At 36.4% G+C, this 20,647-nt stretch overlaps 1 protein-coding gene across 4 annotated transcripts in view; it reads left to right on the top strand.

Moving 5' to 3' along the window:
• The window catches only part of STRN3 (striatin 3), a 54,504-nt gene extending 42,701 nt beyond the window's left edge, over window positions 1-11,803 (top strand). For 3 of the 4 annotated variants that reach the window (XM_051622371.1, XM_051622370.1, XM_051622367.1), the window contains 9 exons: window positions 1,429-1,562; window positions 3,302-3,477; window positions 3,609-3,656; window positions 5,336-5,457; window positions 6,281-6,448; window positions 6,708-6,848; window positions 8,201-8,308; window positions 9,923-10,009; window positions 10,108-11,803. In XM_051622371.1, the coding sequence (XP_051478331.1) occupies window positions 1,429-1,562; window positions 3,302-3,477; window positions 3,609-3,656; window positions 5,336-5,457; window positions 6,281-6,448; window positions 6,708-6,848; window positions 8,201-8,308; window positions 9,923-10,009; window positions 10,108-10,277 (1,154 nt within the window). In that variant the 3' untranslated portion in view covers window positions 10,278-11,803. The remainder of the gene's footprint in view (window positions 1-1,428; window positions 1,563-3,301; window positions 3,478-3,608; window positions 3,657-5,335; window positions 5,458-6,280; window positions 6,449-6,707; window positions 6,849-8,200; window positions 8,309-9,922; window positions 10,010-10,107) is intronic. The other variant, XM_051622369.1, reaches the window with a different exon arrangement.
• Window positions 11,804-20,647: the final 8,844 nt, after the last annotated feature.

The following is a 20,647-nucleotide window of genomic DNA, read 5'->3' as shown; positions in this document are numbered from 1 at the left end:
GCAGCCTTTATTTTTATGTAGATGATAGTGTCTCATGTACAGATGTGTTGCCTGTGCTGATAATGTTAGCTTTTTTAATAGTACAGTAGTACTAAAGCATTAGAACTTGTTTTATTATCAAAGTGATTTTTTTTTACCTAGCTGGGCTGACTCCCTTTTGCATAGCCATAAACATGATGCCAGACATCTTTAACTTTGCACCTGGTCTTAATTACTTTTCTTCAGCCTGACTGGGATATGAGTTCCTGTTCAGATAGTGCCAGTACAGAACAATAAAGATGCACGTGTTGATTATTAGTCCTCTTATTTGAAACTGTTTTTGTAAGGCAAAAACCAGGATGTGGATGACTTTTAGATCTGGAAACTTTATTTTTTCTGAGTTTCAAGGTTTTTCTTGAGAGAATCAGAAACAAGGGATGGTGTTAGAGGGAGGCCGTAACTGTTACAAATTGGTGAAATCCATGTCAAGCGAGTTAAATTTTAAAGATGTCAAATATTATTTAACATATCTTGCAGATGTTTGCACTTATCTTCACACGTAGCTGAAGTACTCTACCTAACAAGCATCCCAATTTTTGCACAGAAAAGCAACACTGATAAGTAAAAGCAGCTTCTAAAATATGCTGAAGTATTACAATGTTTAAGCCTTTATTCCTGTTCTTTGCTGCCAGGTTGATATTTGTGGATAGGAGATACACAGATTTGTTGAATATTGTAAATAATATGGGTGAATATTTGAAATTTTATTATTCAGATGTGAATTCAGAATAAATGGTTATATATAATTTGTATTAATTCTAAATGATAATTAAGATAAATGTTACGTTTTAATTTGGGAAAGGCACAGCTAGCTAAGATAAATATCAGTTGAATGTATTTTTAAATTAGAATTCAAAATCATGCTGAGAGAATTAATGAACAGATTTTTCATTTTTTTAATAATTAAAAAAATCTAAATAGAAAAGATGTTTTGCAGGAGGCCTGTAGTCTCATAAATAAATACTTCCACGAGCAAGTACAGATATTTGAGTAGTATAACGCACAGAGACTTATTTGCAAATGAGTAGAAGGCAGGTAACGCTGTGTAGTGAATGAAATATTTTGCTGAGAATTTGGACACCTGGGATGTACATTTGATGTTGCAATGTAAAGTAATGTTGGTCAAATCACTTGTCAGTCGTATTGAACACCTCTGTAAAGTAAGCTGAAATTTAATGACAAAGCATGATATAAGAATTGTGTATTTATGTGTGTGTGTTTTCACATGTCTGTGCGTGTTGTCATACTGTTTTTTTCAGTTGGAGCAGTATGTAGTACATACAAGTTCAGTTTTAAACTCTGCTTTGCATTTAAGAGATTAATAATGAAGTTTTTAATCCATTTGATTTAGTACATTGGAACTTAAAGAAACTGTTTTGTTCTTTGTAGCTGAGCCAATAACATTTCCACCTGGAGGAGGCAAGTCATTTATCATGGGTTCTGATGATGTGTTATTAAGTGTACTGGGCCTTGGAGACCTTGCAGACTTGACAGTAACAAATGATGCAGACTATAGTTATGATGTAAGTGCAATTTCATTTTAATATTCTTCATATAGTTTAATAATAGTTGGGCTCCCTCTCCCCTATCCTGAAAATTACAGATGCAGAGAACAGAGGTTTCATTAGCTATTAGTTGGGAGGAGGAGGGAGCACTCTATGAATAAGCTAAGAAATGTGGGTAATCAAAATCAGATGAGATGACGTTTGTTTTCAGCTTAGATAGTTTAAATCAAATTTTGTCACTGGGGGAGTCTGGGTTTATGACATAAAATACAGATTAATATCTTAAAATGAAGTTGTTTGAACCAAAATGTCAATTACACACTGATACGGAGTATTGAGAAGAAATGGAACAAACCACATACACTGATACTAACTTACTTCATTGCTGTCTCCTTTGTGTTTAGGTGGTGTTAACAGCATAGACTATGTATAGTAGTATATTTGAAATGTAGGCTTTTAGGGCGTATTTTTGTTGTAATACGGTGTTCTGACATCCCTTTGACCATATTTATTAAGCTGCTACCAATAGCATTATATGAATTTTTCATTGGCTAGTAACGTTTCATGGCTGGTTATAGAAGTGTTCAGGTAAGTCTTGCATACTGTATTGTACTTAAAGTGCCTTGTGGGTTTGGGTTGTGGTTGTTTAGGACTTTTTATTGTTGTTCCTGAGGTACATCTCTGTTTTGTTTCTCTGACTTTTCAATTTGGATATATGGTGTTTGTTCTGAAATAATTATGAGGCATTTTATTAAAATTTTAGAATCTTCGAAGTTTATAGAGTCAGAAAATACTTATATATTTTAGTTTAATCATAGTTGGCCTTCAGTATTTCTGTTAGGAGTATTAATTGCTGTAATGAGGTAAGAGCTAATACTTAACATTTCTCCTTTATTGCAGGGTGTTCTGTTACATAGTTCTATTTCCTGAATAGCAAATTAAAATGTTAATTATCCATCCTTCTATTACTGGTATAAAAATAAATGAAAGGGCTTTAAAAATATTTGGAGTAGTTTCTAAATTTGTATAATATATCATTCTGTTCACTTTAAAGTTGGTCTTCAGGTTGTGTGCTTCATTTCAAACTACGTAACACTTCTGGGAAATTAGATAATATAGTTTAGCTTCAGCTCTTTGCATGTTAACTTTCTCAGGATTTTGCTTTATGTCTAACTAAATCTTGTGTAATCATAATGGCCAGTGTGTTGAAATTTATATTACCTATTTCTCTGTACAAACCTTCATGTGCTGAAATAATGAAGAATGTTACATATGTTTCCTGTTATTCTCAATCAAGTTACTCATGTGAGGAAAGTCACTCACTAGAAACCTGAAGCTCGTTTTTATTGTGTTTAACTAAGCTTTTGACAGCTGTAATTGCTTCCTTGGGTGCAGGCAATGTAATAAGCAATGAAATCATTATCTTTCTTCAGGGAAGATGAATTAAAGTATCATTGCACAAAAGGATTTAAAAAAAAAAAAAAGATTTTTGAAAAGGCTTTTTGTCTGTGTATTCGGCATTTACTCTATTCCATTCTGGGACAAAAGAAAACTATTGCAATAGAAAAATTTTCTGGCTACTTTGCATGCAGAGAGTTATAGATCCATATAGACAGATAATAGATAAATGAAACTGAAGATCGAACATGTATTGGTTGAACCAAAAAACAGCATGTTTTCCTAAAATGCAGGGAGATATATATTACACACATTTTAAAATCCAAGATAAAATTACTCTTCTCCTTTTCTTTTTTAAGCTGCCAGCTAATAAAGATGCCTTCCGAAAGACATGGAACCCTAAGTATACGCTACGTAGTCATTTTGATGGAGTGCGGGCATTAGCTTTTCATCCTGTAGAGCCTGTGCTGGTTACAGCCTCTGAGGATCATACTCTAAAACTTTGGAATTTGCAGAAAACGGTTCCTGCCAAAAAGCAAGTATATGGGTTTCATAAAACATCAGTTGTGTTTTAAATGACTTGGAAATCAATTAAGTTCTTAAATGTTTTCAGAGTGTTTCAGTAGAGACTTCATATACTGTGCTAACTCTTCCTTTCTCTTTCAGGAGTGCCTCTTTAGATGTAGAACCCATCTACACATTTAGGGCCCACATGTAAGTGTATGATATAATTCATGCTTGATAAATGTCATTATATCACGGACTCATAAGACACTTTGGTTTAAAAGCCACAAATGTATTCTATTTTTCATCATACAGACAAGGTCCGTTATACTTGTTAAAAACAGGTAAATATTGAGTCCCTGTCATGAATTGCACAGTCTGTGATACGCAATGTAACAAATACTGTCTGATGGCAGTCCAGCCCAACATCTTGGGAATGCAGATGGCACAAACTAGTCTGAAACAAGAAAAGAACTTGATTGTGGCAGATGGTGACCGTGAGCTAACCTCAGTTAAACAATGTCAGGAAAAGTTGCAAGTGGAACTGGGACTTGTAAAACTCCTAGTGGTTTTTGAACTCACATTAACTACGTTATTACTGCCTGAGTTTCAGTTGCTAATTTTGAATTCTGCTTCCTTCCAATAAGAAGGCAAGACCAAAATGAGCAGTCCGTAGCCAGTCACAGTAGTTTGAGTGTACTTTTCTTATATAACTAAAGATTGATTCTCCAACCCAGTTAGCAGGTAAGCTTCATGAGAGCTCTTTGATAAGTGTGGAAGTGGAGAACACTTCCTGTTCTGGCCTCAACAAATTAAAAAAAAGTTAGTAGTTTGTATTAAATCTATACATGCTATCATCACCCTTGTTCTTCCCTTAAGCCACTCTCTTAGTAGAACATAATGTCTTCCTTTTGTATTTATTAGCTGAAGTGTGGAACAGTGTTTCCTAGCACTGAGTGACTAATTTGTCCTCCTGTTTAAATACTTTTCTTTTGAGTGATGGAGGGTCACTGACCAATTTAATTCCTCTTCTGATCTCTTTATCTGTCTAAATTTGGGCTATTATTGGGGGTTTGCTACTGAATACCAAAAAGTAAGGTTTGGGGAAGTTTTGATACAGGACTGATCTCCGCTCTGTTATTTTAGTGAGACTGGTAACAAAGTAATTTTACTGGCTTTCCCCTGAGGCAGGCTTTGAGCAACATTTCCTTTAAGCCCAGCTTTGTTCTTCACTTTGCCAAATACATAGGTGGATTCAACCAATAGTCTTCCTTTTCACCATCCTCAAATATATACTTGTAGGTTTGCTCATCTGCACTTAAAAAACAGTGAATTCCTTGTATCCTGAGCATGGCCTGTCAAATGAGCCAGGCATCTGATTTTGGGAGACATGGTTATACAATATGATTAAAATTTACTTAGTAGTGTGTCCAGAGGAGTAGGCCTGCTCCTTCCTTTGGGCTACAGCTTGTGATTGTCTGGTATCACAGTGAACAGGATTAATTTAAACCAGTAAAAGTCTAACCTTGGCTCTTTCTAGGATCGTTTTTCTGAACCAGTTTAGTGCGGCACAGGGTGCTGGCAGTCCCTAAAATAGAATGAAAAAATAGTTGGGGGGGTGGCAACAACCACCTCTTTCAGCACAGCTAGCTGTTAAATTGGCACAGAGAAATAAGATGGTGTTCTTTGAATGTGGATAGTTAATTTGTTATGAATATTTTAGTACAGGTTGGTATCACTTGTTTAGACTTGGAAAAGTTTTAACAGAATTGGTTTTTTGGAGTTTGATTATTTTTTTTTAAATACTTTATTTTATAAAAAAAAAATAGCTGAGTTTTCACTCCTGTCCTGTAGACATTACCAATAAACTTTTTTCACTTCCCCATTAGTGGACCTGTATTGTCACTGGCAATTAGTTCCAATGGAGAACAGTGTTTCAGTGGTGGTATTGATGCAACCATCCAGTGGTGGAACATGCCTAGCCCTAATGTGGATCCGTATGATACCTATGGTAAGTACCTTTTTAAGATGCCTGATGCTAATCTGTTTTCTGGAGTTTTTGTGAAGGTAGCTTCTATTTGGCAACTGAATTGTGTGTTTTCAACTTGCTGTGTGTTGTGAACACTAGTTATTTATTCTGACTTGCCTTATAGAGGTACTTTGTGTAGAACTGTAATAGGAAGACTGACAATTTCTGAGGTGTAAGCAGTAAATAAAAAATTAATCATAATTGTTATTTTTAAAGAAGCATGCCATACTACTTTGAACCAAAATTCCAAATTTTAGAATTATTATTTGTTTCTTCTGATAGGAAATTCTCATAAATCTAAGATACGTGTACTTAGATTCTATGTCCTATGATTCTTATTTGCATCTCAGTTCCCATAACTGATGTCTCTCACATCAAAGAGCTGATAACTGCTTGGGAAACTACACATCATTCTCCTGCCATTGCTGCTGATCAGCATTTTGTTTAGTGTAATTCTAAGGGTGCAGTTCCATGGTTGATTTAAGTTTGACTAGGACAGAGTCAAGACCTCTGTGTGTAAATGCAAGTGCCTCAGAGTAGAGGTGGTAACAAGTGTGTATTCTGGAAAAAGGGACATAGTTGTGGGGATTTTTGGTTGGTTTGACTTGGTGGAGTTGGTTGTGTTTTTTTTTCAGAAAGCTGGCAATGGTTTTGCAAAATTACTTCATGGAAAATTCTAACTGTAGTTTAAACAGAAAGGGCTGGGGGGACAGTTTAATGTGGAATTTGATTTATATTGAGGTACAAGAAATATTTCGTGTTTCTTCACTAAACGGGTTTTATTTCTGAACTTTTTTTTTTCCAGAGCCAAACGTTCTAGCTGGCACATTAGTTGCTCACACAGATGCAGTCTGGGGTCTTGCTTACAGCGGTGTAAAAAATCACTTACTATCTTGTTCAGCAGATGGCACTATTAGATTGTGGAACCCACCAGAAAAAATATCCTGTATTTGCACTTACAATGGAGAGAAAGGTAAGTTTTCTGCAGTAGTTCTAAAAGTCTGTTGTGAGGCAACTGGCGGTATGTCCAGTTTCTTTATATCCATTTATCAAAACTAGGTAACAGGACTAAAGGGAAAGGATCTTTTAATAAAGTAATCCTAGTGCTGTAGCATTATTGTAAAGAAGGGAGGTAATGTCTTCTTTAAAGTATGAGTATAAAAGAAATTAAATGTTTAAATGGTTGAGATTTTAAAGTGTTTCTTTCAAAAGATGTTTTTTCCTCTTTCTAGAGCATGGAATACCTACATCAGTTGACTTTATAGGTTGTGACCCCGCTCACATGGTGGCATCTTTTAACACTGGCAGCACAGTCATCTATGATTTGGAAACATCCCAGTCAGTGGTAATGCTTTCATCACAAATAGAATCTGGTATGTAAACCTCTTCTGTCCAAATTTTATGATACGGTTAATTAAGCTTTGCTCCTCTCCTGCGTCATGCAATTGGAAAGTTTGTTAGATGGTTAAAGATTCTTGGAACAGGCATGATAGCAAATATTGTGGATTAGGAGGATTTGAAAGTAGTTTGAAACAGTGAAAGCAACAGTTTTTTGTTCTGTAAGCTAAGGTTTCTCAGGATTGTTGTCTCAATTGCATATTGAAACACAGTTTCATTATATAACCTTGACATGGAGGATATTAAGATAAATAAGTTAAATAAGCAAAATATTACTTCAGTGTAGAATTCTGCACAGGTTGTGATTAAATACTGTCTCCTGTGGAAGTTTTAATGTTAGAAAATCTGTCACTATGAAGGTGCTAGAAGTTGTATAGCTCTTTAAGAATTGTATGTATCTGATAAACCCTTGATAGAGAAACTTTCTTTTCTTGAGCCTATGATAGTGTTCCATGAGGAAAACTTCCAGTTTCTGGTCATTCCTTTCTTTGAAATGAGATGTAGAAAACTAATGCGAGGGGAGAATTTGCTTCTTCCTTCCGGGCAGTCCAGTTTACTTAGTAATTGTACTTAAAAATATTAAGTACCTTATGTAAAGACTTCAACACAGGTTGCAAAGCTGTGTAAAAGCTATGTTCCAGGTAGCTTATGTAAAGACTGACATGGACAGTGAGCAAGAACATCACAAATTGGAGAAATACCTTTCCTAGTTTGAAGAGAGAATCTTAAATGGAATGAACAAAAATGAAGCACAGAAATGAAGGGAACAAGCCTTAAAATGCTGGCATATCAAGATAAGAAAATATTTTTTAAAGATTATTCTAAAAGCTTCTAAAATATTCTAAATGATTGTGTATTTAAGTTAAAATAAGACATAAATGTATATGACAGAATCTAATAGATTAGGGTGACTTCAGTTATTTGGATTCTTTTTTCTTTTTTTTTTCACAAGCTAAATGTTTTTTGATGTGGAGGTATAAGAGGTGTATGCTGAATATGTTATAGATGCCACAGTTTGTTTCTGCTCAGCTAGTGCTGTCCTGCAGTACTTGCTTGGTTTGTTTGCAAGTTCTCTCAAGAATCTTTCATGTGTACAGCCTGCTTGTACAGCTTTAACCTTACAGTACATTGGCTAGAGTATACCTGGCTTGACCCCATCCTGTAAAGCAAGGAACTGTTGTTTATTTCTGAGGAGACTGATATTCTGCCTGAAGTGTTATTTATAGAATATTAGTTATTATAGTAAGCTAAAGTGTAATGCCAAAATATTCTCATTATCACTTTAATCCTTTCTTTAAGGCCAGTAATTTTTTATTGTGTTTTTCAGGTGTACAATCAAATAATCATATTAACAAGGTAGTAAGTCATCCCACACTTCCTGTAACTATTACAGCACATGAAGATAGACACATCAAATTTTTTGACAACAAAACGGGTAAGGATAAAGGTTTTTTGTTTTTAAAAGCAAAAAGTTAAGATGTTTTCTCCCTTCTCACCTGCCACAAGTGTATGTGTTTGAACTGTGGTCATCAAATGTGTTGCAGTGATTGTCCTGAAATTAAAACTTATTACTGTAAAGAAACAAAAAAAGAAGGAAAAAAAAGAGAGAAACCTTGCACAAACAAATAATTGAGTCAAAGACAGGAAACAGAAGGTAGAAGTAAATGGTCGTTTTGTGAAATAAAAAATTAAGTTTAAGTTTAGCATAATATGAATCATCTATAGAAGGGACAATATGTTGACAGTTTACTGACATACATTAATTTGGGATATTAAATTTGAAAGCTAAGGAGGAAGAATTGAAGATCTTAATAGAGTTTAAGAGCAGGCAAATTAAATTCCATGTGAATAAATGTGAAGTTACACATGTAAGGAAAAACAAACTTTTTAATATAAAATAACTATCACTGGGCTGACTGTTCTTACTCAAAGTAAAACCTTGGAGTTGTAGGAAGAGGTTGTATGAATATACCAGTTCAGCACTTAGCAGTCAGAACAGCAAAATTAGTGTTAGGGGAGGGAAAGGAATAAATGACAAACAATCATTGTTAATACCTTCGTATTAATTTTTTGTATATCCACAGGTGTACTGTGTGTTACACCAGCGTCCCTTATCTGAAAAGGAATATAGCCAAATGAAAATGTTTCAGGAAATGGTTAAAAAGATGATCAGAGACCTTGAGTAGCTTTTAGCTTCTTCAGGAAGAATCTTTAAAACTAAATAAGCTGAGATTCTTCAGGAAGACAGACAAGTGGGCAAAGATTCATGTTAGTCATGGTCTTATAGGGATTTATTTTCTGTCCTTTCCAATACATGTACATTGTTCAGTTGATAATCCCCAACAGGTGACAGACTAAAACCAGAAAGAGGTGGTTGTTCTTAAGATGTGCAGTTAAACATCTTGAAACTCCTTCCGAAAAGAACAATGAGATGTTAAAAATGTTGTTAAAGAGTCTGGGAATAGAGGTCACCAAAAAGAAATGCATTAAGAGTAGCTGAATACAGAGATAATACGTCAGGTTTGTGACATAACCGAACAGTTGATTATTAGAAGCTGGAGGGTATTCTGGACAAGTATAACTTATAGGTGCCTTGTATTTATTTTCTTCCCTGGCTTGTCACCAGTAGCCTCCCTCCTAGCAGGGACCAAGTTAGATGGACTTATGGTATGAAAATCTCTTTTTGCAACACTTCATCAACACTTTGTCCAAACTTAGGCAGGTATTAGGACATTTAAGGCACTGAAAACTTAGGTTCTCAGCCAATCATTTTAGGATTGGTCTTCATTGTCATTGCTACCAGTAAAAATGCCAGATGGATAAAAAAGTGTGTTTATAATGGGAATGCCTTTTTGAGAGCTGTGTGCCATTTACTCATATGCTTATACCAGAGCCTGAAGTTGAAAAGTAATAATTTCTAGTAGAATTGTATCATTGGGATGTTATTGGAATCAAAATAATTGTGATATTCTATATTGCCTTTAATGGGAACGTTATTTTTAAAATAAACAATACTTCAGAGGAAACTCACTATTTGTTTTGCTTTTAGGTAAAATGATCCATTCTATGGTTGCTCACTTGGATGCTGTTACAAGTCTAGCTGTAGATCCTAATGGAATCTATTTAATGTCTGGAAGTAAGAGTTTTTTAATCTTCTATATGCTCTCTAAAGTCATGATGCACTTAAGTGCCTAACAATTCTAACTTTGTCTTTTTACTTTTTTTCCTAAACAGGCCATGATTGTTCCATTAGGTTATGGAACTTGGACAGCAAGACATGTGTGCAAGAAATAACAGCTCATAGGAAAAAGCTGGATGAATCAATTTATGATGTAGCATTTCATCCATCAAAAGCATACATTGCCAGTGCAGGAGCCGATGCGCTTGCCAAAGTGTTTGTGTGACACAGCAGAACAAGCCTGCGTCATAACAGCAGGTCTGTTGGGACAAAAAAGAGGGAATGCGTCACTGCCATCAATGATAAGGTTACCGATAAGACACTACATCTGATCTGCCTGGGTGAAGGCTCTTATGTGGGGCAGGTATAAGTTGGTGAAAAGTCACCACATCTTGAACAATGTCAGGCTCATTCATTTAACTGTAATTACTGTATTTGGGGGGTGGGGAGAAATACAAAAAAGAAAACCAGTATTTGTAGCCTTGACTGGATATGAACTGAGCGTACGTCTGTTCTTTAGGTGTCTTTAAGCAAACGTGGAGTCTGATCTTACAAAAGACTTTTATTTTGGACTCTGTGTGCTGCCTTAGGGTTAGGAATGTGGTGCTCTTGTGGGGGGAAGTGAGCTCCAAGAGTAGCTTTCTTTTCATCTCTTAGTAATCTTCTGTTTATCAGTTGAATGCCACAGATTCCCCTTTTAAACTTTTATTTTGCTTTAAAAGAAAAGGAAATTTAACTTAAAATATTTTAGCATTAGTTGCACAAAATGTTTGGATAAAATTCTAGTTTTTATAAGTCTTTTTATATATTTAGCCTGTCACAACAGTGCTCAAGATTGTATTGATAATGTTTTTCTGCATTATAGAACCCTAAAACACAGAGATCTCACTGACCCGCTGCCGTGTAACCACACTCTTCCCTTCTTTTGCCTAATACAGCTCAGCTAAGTCCTTGCATAAGGATGCTAATTCATCATCATCGCATAACTGTCTTCATAAATAAAGGACTGTAAAATGTGTTCAGATGAAACACAGAGGGGTTAATACCCCCAAAATGAACTCTTAAAAAAAAAATTAATCTTGGCATCCTATCACTATGTGATATTTTGTACATCTTACTGTATTTACGAGTTTATTTATCAAGGATTACCCATCTTGCTAATGGCCTATTGTTATTTATTTCACTTTTTGTTGGTCTTTATATCCTTTTATGTAGTGTGTTAAAGGGCCCTGTATATCTATTATGGCACTCTTTGAACAGTCTAAAATAGATGAGAAAATGGGACATTTGATAATTCTAAAGTTGCAAACCAAGAATTTCTTTTTCCTCTGGTTGAGTACCTGGAGTGGAGTTGATTCCAAAAACCAATCTTGTTTCAGAACTTTTGGAGTGAAAAATATTTTTATTTGCGTTTCAAATAGAGTACAAAAGTAGTTGATTCAAGATTCATAAATCTGCTGTGTTTTGACTAGTTATTCCCTGCTTTTATTTTATTTTCAGATGTGCTTCAGTTTATGGTGTAACTAAAGATTTTGTTTGTGTAATGCATGATTAATACAATAAAGTATTTTTTCTAGTCTTCCACAAAACTTTTCTGATCAGTTTGCGAGTTTTGATGAGTTTTGTAAGGTTTCTGTTTTACAAACTATGAATCAGCAAATTTTTAAGATTGTACCACATAGCAAAAGTACAGCTGTTGAAAAATAACTGTATATAAAATGCATATAATAAATATTAAATGGTGTACCTGTATGTTACTGTTGGCTACATTATTTTGTGTTGCACAGTTTGAAAGTGTCATTCTGCAAATTACTAAATTAGGTCTAAATTTTAGCAAAATGACCATTTGTTTATTACGCTTATAAGCTGCTTTGCTTTTGGAAAATTGTAATAGTTGTCTGGATGTCAACCAACTGCTCATTTTCAAGCAGCAGTACCCACATATAAGAACATGTTTCCACACTTTTTAAAAAGATTTTTACAAAAACAAATTGAAACTTGCTTGTGTATTCTTAGAGCCTTTACAAGTTGATAATCACAATGTTTTTCACTAATCTCTGTATATGAAGTGATTCTGAAGTGATTTAGGAGCCAGAAAGATACTCTTATTTTTTTCAAGCTGCCACTGAATCATTGTATTGAATTGAAAAAAAAATAATTTTAGTTGCTTAAAATTTGCCTGTATGTCAGATGTTACCTGTTAATCTTTGTTGATTTCCTCCAATAAAGATGATGTGCAAAAGGGCAGCTTTTTTGCAAGCAGCTAAGCTGCAGGTCAACATTTAGATACTCTGTGACACAGAGTAATTTTCCTGAAAGTCTCAGCAAAGTGCCACAGTATGAATCTGAGCTCGTCTGGTGAAAGGAGCATGTTTAGTTATAAATTACCTTCAGCTGGAACATGTTCTTGTAGGTGGCTGTAACTGCATCGTTCTGTGTAAGTTTCCGGTTTTGCCATGAGAACGTATCTCATGCCATCTCATGTCAAGCAAATTAGATTTAAAAGAAAAAAAACCAAAACAAACCAAAAACAAAGGAAAAAAAGGTGCTCATGGTAGGCAGAATACTGCAGTTATATTCTGCAATTAATTTTGTTTTGATAATAATGTTATGTTGTTTGAAATGTTACCGTAAATTATAATTGTATAAAAATTGGAGATTTTTGTCCTTTATCATGAAGATTGAAGTGAGGCCTTTCAGTAACTGCTTGTAGGACACTAAGACTTTACTTTTGAAAGTAATATTCAGCTGATTTGCACTTTTTGTTCCTTCCAGTCTAAAGCATTCAACTAATCAACAGACAAGAGAGTATTTGAATTTTGTTGGAAGTAATTTCATAATCGCCTTTTCTGAAGCCAAACATTGTTTCTGGCAGCTTTTCCAGACTGCTGCTTTTTAATGCTTAAATGAAATGTGATTGTTTAATAAACATCGCCATGCATAACATTTACTTTTTTTTTAATTGTATTAAAATTGAAATGGTAAAACTCAAAATATTTGCTTATTTTCCTTAATTGAAATCTCAACAGTCATCTTAGTTCACTTATGCATAGTGGATCAAATGCTGTAGTGAGGCTTCGTTTATAGAATATTGATAGTGGTCTCTAAGGCAGTCTTAGTTTATTTATTGTGGGGTATAACATGCTAAAACCTTTGTTTGTTTGTTAGAGGAGAAGAGCTGTAGTACTGGTGATGGGAAAAAAACAATGGTGCTGAAATAAATGTTTTCATTTAGCAAAAAACATCAGCTTGTGAAAGAACTCATTTGCTTCTCTTTTGTAAGACCCAAAGGACTTGCACTTAGAGCCTGAATGGATAGATATCTAAATGTGTTTAATAATACATTTAGGGGTATTATTGATGTAAGACTTTCTCCCCATGTTGTTTTTTATTGTAGGAACTGTTTTAAGCAGATGAGTGTTGACTGTAGTCCAGCATCTTATCTACATAAGTATTGCATACATCTGCAAAAGGGATGCCATTCCTGAAGCCCTGAGGAAGAACCTTCCCTAATTTAGGATTCTTAGGTAGAATTTATTTGCCAAGAGGAAATTGGGATATTTTCCTAGTGGAAAAACCCTGTGGGCTTGAGGATTTTGTTATCAATGGCTGTCCATTTCTCCATTCTGTGTTGATTTATTTTAATGCTGATAGTACTCTCTGTCCCTCTTACGTGCTTCCTTAGCACTTCCCATTTCAGATCAGTGGAAGGCTTCATGATCACACAGTGCTGAGTGCTCTCCCTTCTAGCTACCACATCACATAAAAGGTGTCTCAAACAAATGCATCCTAGTTGAGCAACTACTCTTTTTGCAGGGAGGCTGAACACACAGAAAAGGTAGTCTACATAAATCCTGCTGTGAAAATTAGTGTAACTTTTTTTCCTCCCAGATAGATGCATGGAATAAAAATGTGACTTTTTTTCAATTGTTTGCTTTCACTACAGTGTGTCTATGTGTGTATATATGTGTTCTTTTTTTTTTTTTTAAGAGCTTTTTAAAAAGAAACAACAAAAGCAGAAGGCTCTGGAATTCTTTTTAAATGCTACATCTGAGGTAAGCATGAATGAAGGTTTAGCTCCCTATTTAACAATCCTTTGAGAGCCAGAGAGTGGACTTCCATGAACAGTATGCAAACTAAATGGCTTATGTTAATAGATTTGAAAAAAAAATAGTTCAAGCTGCAAAACATTATAAATGTCATTAAAATACATTGCTTTGTTTTCTAATTTTAACATGGAACCAAATTTTGACTTACTTGATCATGGGAAACAAGATGCTCCCTTTTTAGTAGTCCCTCTTGCCTGGGGATCTTAATGGCCCCCCGCAAACAAGAGCAGTCATCTAGTCTTTCTGGAAGTGTGCATAGAACAACACTACTTATATTTGTTAATGTTTAGAATTTAAGGAAGTTAACTCTGGTGAGATCCCTAGTAATGAAAAGGAGGCAGTGTGAGGTAGCTGAGGTCAGAAGGCTCTTGCTTTCAAGAATCACTGAGCCTCTGGCTTCAGTACTTTAGAATTCTCTGCTGAAAACAGTAAGCTGAAAGTTGTCGGTGTGTACTTAGCTGTGATTGAATTTCTTTAGATTGACATAAAAGTGAACAGCTGTCAGTGAGCCTTGGGTTTTTTGTGATCTAGAACCTTACTAGGAGATAATTTTTTTTTTCTTTATTACTTTCCATATGACTTGATTTTTTTATGGGTAATATTTTCTCCTGGAAGGTCATACCCAGAGTTCCAGCTGATCTGAACTAGCTTTCCTGAAGCAAATTAACAAAAGGCCAGCTGTTGTCCAACCTTTGGCCATTCTACCTCACTGACAGCATCTAGGAGCAGTGCTGGGACATTTAATCTGGCAGAAGAATTCTTGCTTTGATTGTATGTAGATCTGTAATATAATGTTAGAGTAACACTAAATGTCTAGTATGCTCACTTTAGCTGGAGAACAGAGTACTGATGCTTACAAGCATATGGGTCCACTTTGGTCTCTGTTGGGACCCTAAGCTATTGATGGTTGTTAGTTATTGACGTCTAACAAATAACAAGTAGCAGCTTCAGCTATTTACTGTTTTCATGTGCAAGTAACATACACAGTTGTCTTCAGTTATGTTCAGGATATCTATAGTGTTCTGTTGCTTAAATCTGAACAGTACAAATTTTTTGAAGTTAGTGGATTTATTGCAGATTTAAAAACCTTCTAAACTAAAGTGTCAGTGCTGTAAATTTGTATATGTAAATGTATGTGTAAAACTAAGGCTACAGGTAGGAGTTTAATAGTGATCTTGTACTAGCAGTATGGGTTAAAGGCTGTCCCTTTTAAACTGAGTATTACTGGGAGTTGATCTGTTTTAGCAAAGCTCAGAAATACTGGTATTGACCCATTCTTTAAAAATGTCCTTTGAAAAGTGATAGTCTTTCAGATACAGATAATGTTAGCTTAACTCTTATGTGGCTTGTAAAGTTGTTCATTTTTATCACAAAAGATACAAGGTGAGATTTATAACCTCTTAAGGTGAAATGCTCCATTCTCCTTCAAAGAACCTTAGAACAAATTTAACTTTGTGATCAAGGAGTATTTGCTTGTGGATTGTCTTTGACTTTTGTATATTGGAGACCCTTTAACTTGAAGGGAGAATACCACCATAAGAGAACAATTTGCAGCTCTATCTTTGAGTTCCTTTCTGACAAATAGGATGGGCTATGCAACGGATTTTTTTTTTTTTTTTTTTTAAAGCTGTTTTCAACATAAATTGAAGGGGAGCTTTTTTGCAGCTGAACATGTTTTATTTTTTAAAGATTTTTCATTCTCTTCACTAGTGTTAGCTGACTTGCTAACTTCCTTCCGTCTCTCAACTCAAGCTTTTCTTGAAAGCTAGAGGCTTTTGAGGAAAGAGTAGCTCATAGATATGCTAGATCATTAATCCAGGTGCTACCAATGGAAATGTTACTCACATTTGACCTCTTGAGACGGTTACTTTGTAAGGTCAGTGCAGAGAGGCTTGTGGCTCCCCTGCTGTGGGTGTGGTGGAGCTGATTGAGCTCACCTGGTGGTGCCACCTGGAGAAGGTGATAATGGGTGCTTCTGGAGTGAGGACTGAGGCTGCAGGAATTCAGCAGCAAGCTGTGAGTAGGCAGGATGGGAGAGACATTGCCCTCTCTGCTTGCAGCCGTTCAGGTGTTGACACAGAGAGCTGCTCATGTTGTCTGTTGTTGGTCACATACACCCACTGTGTTTCCTGAGGCTTCTCCCTTGCATCCACCTGCGGCTTGACTCATCATGTGACTGCTGGGAGCGGTTGCTTCTCCTCTGGCCACCACTCATCCCGGTGAGTCTGGAAGCTGGGCAAGGGGGGAGTGACCAGTTGCATCTGCGCACTCATCAGACAGCCTGAGAGCTGCTGTGTTTCTGCTCATGAATGGCAGCTGGCCAAGGGGGTGTGTTTTGCAAGAGAAGGAGGGTTGGCCAACAGGGTCATGCTGCTGGTGACTTTTTGGTGACTGGCCTGGTTGTCTTGTTTTAACAGACTTTTTCCCCATTGTTTCAAGTGCCTTTCCTCTCTGGTTTCTCTTTTGAACCATGAATTGGGTTGATTTCTTGTTGATTTTTTTCTTTTTAATTAATGAAAATGGAGGATTTTTTTCAAAGAGAAAGTTTTCTGGGGAAAAAGCTGCTTGTTCAATTAGGGGTATCTTGCATCTAAGCTCTTGTCAGGTTTATAATTCCGTGGGAATAAAGAACTGCTTCACGCAGAAGTCAAGTCTTCCCTGAAGTCTCGGCAACTGCTGGGAGCAAAAAACGCAAACCCTTCAGCTCCCTTGCGTGCAGCAGTCAGGGAGGCACCGAGGAGGCTGCAGGGCTCTTGCTGGCCCTCTTGCACAGCCAGGCTGCCGTGGCTCAGCTGCTGAGGGTGTGGGGCCTCTGGGAGCAGCAGTAGCTGGGGGCTGCAAATGCTGGTGGCAGGAGCTCAAAAGCATAAGCTCTTGCAAGGTCCTGCAGATACTCTGCATGTGGTGGCAATATGTTGAAGTCTGTGTCACAGCTCTGTTTTATGTGCCTGGTGCTTTTGGTGGCCTCTGGTAGTCAGAGGTTTCCCTAGATTGCCTTACCTGAAGTTTTCCTGTGTTACTTAGAAATATCATTGCATCTTAATGACAGTAAGTATGTTAAAATGCTTTTCAGTACCACCTCATTACTAGGGTGGTTGTTAGCAAAACAGGAGCAGTATTTTAGCTTCCTAAATTAGTGTTTTGGCTCTTTTTGCTTTGATAACCCAGGCGACAGATTCTGCCAGTCTTAATAAGTGCAGTTTTCTGTTAAGATGATCTAGCTAACAGTTGCTGTACAGAAGAATTTCTTAGAGGCTGGAAATATTTTCCCCAGTCTGAGTGATCTAAAACTGACAGTTTCCATGGTGAGTATGCACTACATTTTGTCAGAAGCTTTATTTGTTTTATTGACAAACACTTGGGCTTACAGAGGCAACTGTTCATGGTCACTTTCTTTTAATTGTGTGTCTTAGCTTAGCCTCTTTAGATCTGAGCAGATCAGACTCTGGGGAGTAAAGTTCTTGTTGATGTATTTGCTACCAGTATGTGGAGCCAGACAGTTCTGTTTTATTTCTAAACTGGCTCCTAGTTCTCACCAGAATGAGTGGTTCAACAGGACAAATCTGTGTACCTTATCTCAGTCAGAATAATTAGGCAGGAGAAAGCTCTTGTCTCCAAATCTTTATTTTCTGAACAAGTAGTATTTTATTAAAATACCCAAGATTAGGTGTCAGAGAATTCTGGAAACTGCGTAACTGTGAATTTGGTTTTACTTTTAAAATATTAATTTAATTGTACAGCTTGTGCAGTTTAAAGTTAGAAAAAAAATGTAAAAGCAGTGCTTAGTACATATTTTTTTGGTTTTCCATCTAATTAAAATTGTTTTCCTAAAACTTGCCAATCTTTTCTCAGTCTATGACTTGTTGTCTCTAACTTGTGTTCCTTGGCAGAGAATTGTTTATCATATTTGCAATCTGATCACATGCACCAGGGCAGAAAAATATGTCTTATCCCTTTGTTTACATTCTACCATACTCTGGTTGCTGTTCAGTAGTAAAGGCCTCAGCGGAGGTTGGAAAAGTTTAGTTGGCATTTGCTAGCAAAAACAGCTATGTAGAATTCTCACCCTGGTGTCTTGGGAACTGGTCCGATAAGGAGTTCAGCTGTAGGCTCAGTTATACCCTGAGGCTGAGGGTATGTTCAGACTGACAGTGCTTGGCTACCAGGGTTGCCCTCAGCGTGAGGTTGGGCTCCTTGGCAGCCGGGTGGCAATGCTGCCTGCTCCTTCTGGCTGTAGGAAACAAGCTGGCCAAAGCTCTGCTGTTTCCTTTCATGATATGGGATGGCTGGACTTCAGCTGACCCTGCTAGCATTTGCAGGCTGCTCCAATGGTGGGATGTAAAGAAAAGTAGTAAGGACACGGCATTCATTTATATGTAGACAATGATAAATGTAAAAAATTTGGAGCAATAAAACAAATAGCATTCAGGTGATGGAAGTGGCTTATGATCAAGGATACTTCACTAACCGAACTTGATGGCTTGAAAGGAAAGGAAATTTTGATCTTAATGAGATTAAATTTCAAGTGGGCAGTGTGCATCAAAGCAGAGATTAAGCCCTTGAATTTTATCATAGAGTGCAAATTTTCAGGACCCATTCTTCCTTCAAGCTGAAGCCAAAGGCAAAATTGCTGTTGAAGCTGAAGTGGGCAAAGTAACATGTGCTCCAGTTGATAGACACATAACTGGAAAGTCAATTATACTTAAATTACAAACTTCAGTGGAAGTTTATATATATATATATATTTGGTATCTATATTTGGATGGCAGTTGATCACAAACACATTCTGCTTCAGCTTCTGAAGAAAACCCTTTATGTTTACTATCCCAGGTCCAAAAGAAAGCCAGTCAGTAAGATTTATTATTTTTTTTAATTGATTGTATTAGGCTGGAGATCTAAGCCTCTAGTTTCCAGGCAGTTTGTTAAAGATACATATTGATCTTTGCCACTGTGCTCAAGCCTTCTACGGCACTTGTGTGCAACAGAGAAATGTTCTTATTTTTGTGGCTTTGATGCTTTTGGGAGCTGTCTTACCCTTGAGGCTAATAAAAGGAAGGAAAGAAAGTGCTGAGAAAACTAGAATCTCAGCATTTAAAAGCAGTGGAGCTTAGTAGTGATAGTGAGAGTTGCCCCATTGGAAATATGGTTTAAAATCAAGGCATAAGAAATTGGCACCACTTTTCTTCTTCTGAACAGGGGAAAAGAAATTACAGTATTTTCTATGGTGCCATGCTTGGCAGAAGAGATCTATGTGACAACACTAATATGAATTGCAAATGGAAGTTACTATAAGCTTTTATGGGAGAAACAACTGTTCTGATGAAAGTTTTCTACTTCATTTGTGCCAAAGTCTTCCCATTTTTACTCCTCCCACCTCAAAATTAATTTGTAAGTTGTAGAGAAGTGTAGTCATTGGATTTAATGCAAATGGGTTTTTGGCTACTTACTACATAGCTTCTTTATTGGCATTGATGTTGAAAGGCAAAGTAAGCACTTTTAAAGAGATTACTTTATCTTAGGAATCTTAGGATGGTTGTACTTTTAGATTTTTCTTGTTCCTTGCTGGTTCAATATTAGTAGTTTCAGAAGCACTGATAAAGGTTGACTTCTGAGACCTGTTCTTCTTGCACTCTGATTGAGGTTGTAATATAAAATATTTTTGCTACCAAGTGGTATGTCTGGCAGTATGAAGACTTCTCTGCAATTCCTGACCTTCAGTCCTGGACTGTATGCCTGCTTTTCCTATCTACTGCACTTGTCACACAGGTGTACAGCTAGAAAACATCAGACTATCAAAAGATGTACATACAAGGCGATTCATAGTCAGGGGTTCTAAATGCCTAAGATTTGTGTGAGGTGTAAAATTTGAGCTGCCTCTGAATTGAAATGAGAGACCCTGGCTTAGGTACTGAGGCATCCTCTGCAGAGCCTGGGGTCATGCCAGAATCTTGGGAGAAAAATTCCCAGTGAATGACCTGCAAGTTGAAAAAGGAGCTGCCTTATACAGACATAATCTTTATATTTCCCTGCTGAAGTAGCATGTAGAAAATAGCAAACATGAAAAGTTGTCTAAAATGTCTTCTGTGTGTGTAATCCCTGACTTGGAATCTCATCCTGGGGATAAGTGTGTGTAACATTTCCTTCAAGGACTGAGAAGGACTATACTGCCAGTGTAAGAACAAGTTGTGCACTTCTTTCAGTTACAAAATGTCTTGTGAGTAAAGAATTTACCGAGGAAATGTAAAAGACACATTTGGCATCTTCCTTGGTCTTGTGGCAGTGAAAAATTCCAGTGCTCAAGACTGTGTCCTAACCTACATGTTGCTGCAGGTTGCAGCTCATACTAGAAGTTACCATGGTACAAAAAAGTAACTGCTCTTTCTTTAGAACAGCAAATTAATAGAATTTTGTACATTTAGATTGTTCTGGGAGCTCCATGGGGAAGGATTGAGTTTTGGACTGTGCCAAGTACTATTTAATGTAATAT

The sequence above is a fragment of the Apus apus genome, chromosome 5 (genome assembly GCF_020740795.1).
Source record: "Apus apus isolate bApuApu2 chromosome 5, bApuApu2.pri.cur, whole genome shotgun sequence".
Lineage (NCBI taxonomy): Eukaryota > Metazoa > Chordata > Aves > Apodiformes > Apodidae > Apus > Apus apus.
The sequence above is the reverse complement of the archived record's forward strand: the minus strand, read 5'-3'. Positions and strand labels throughout refer to the sequence as shown.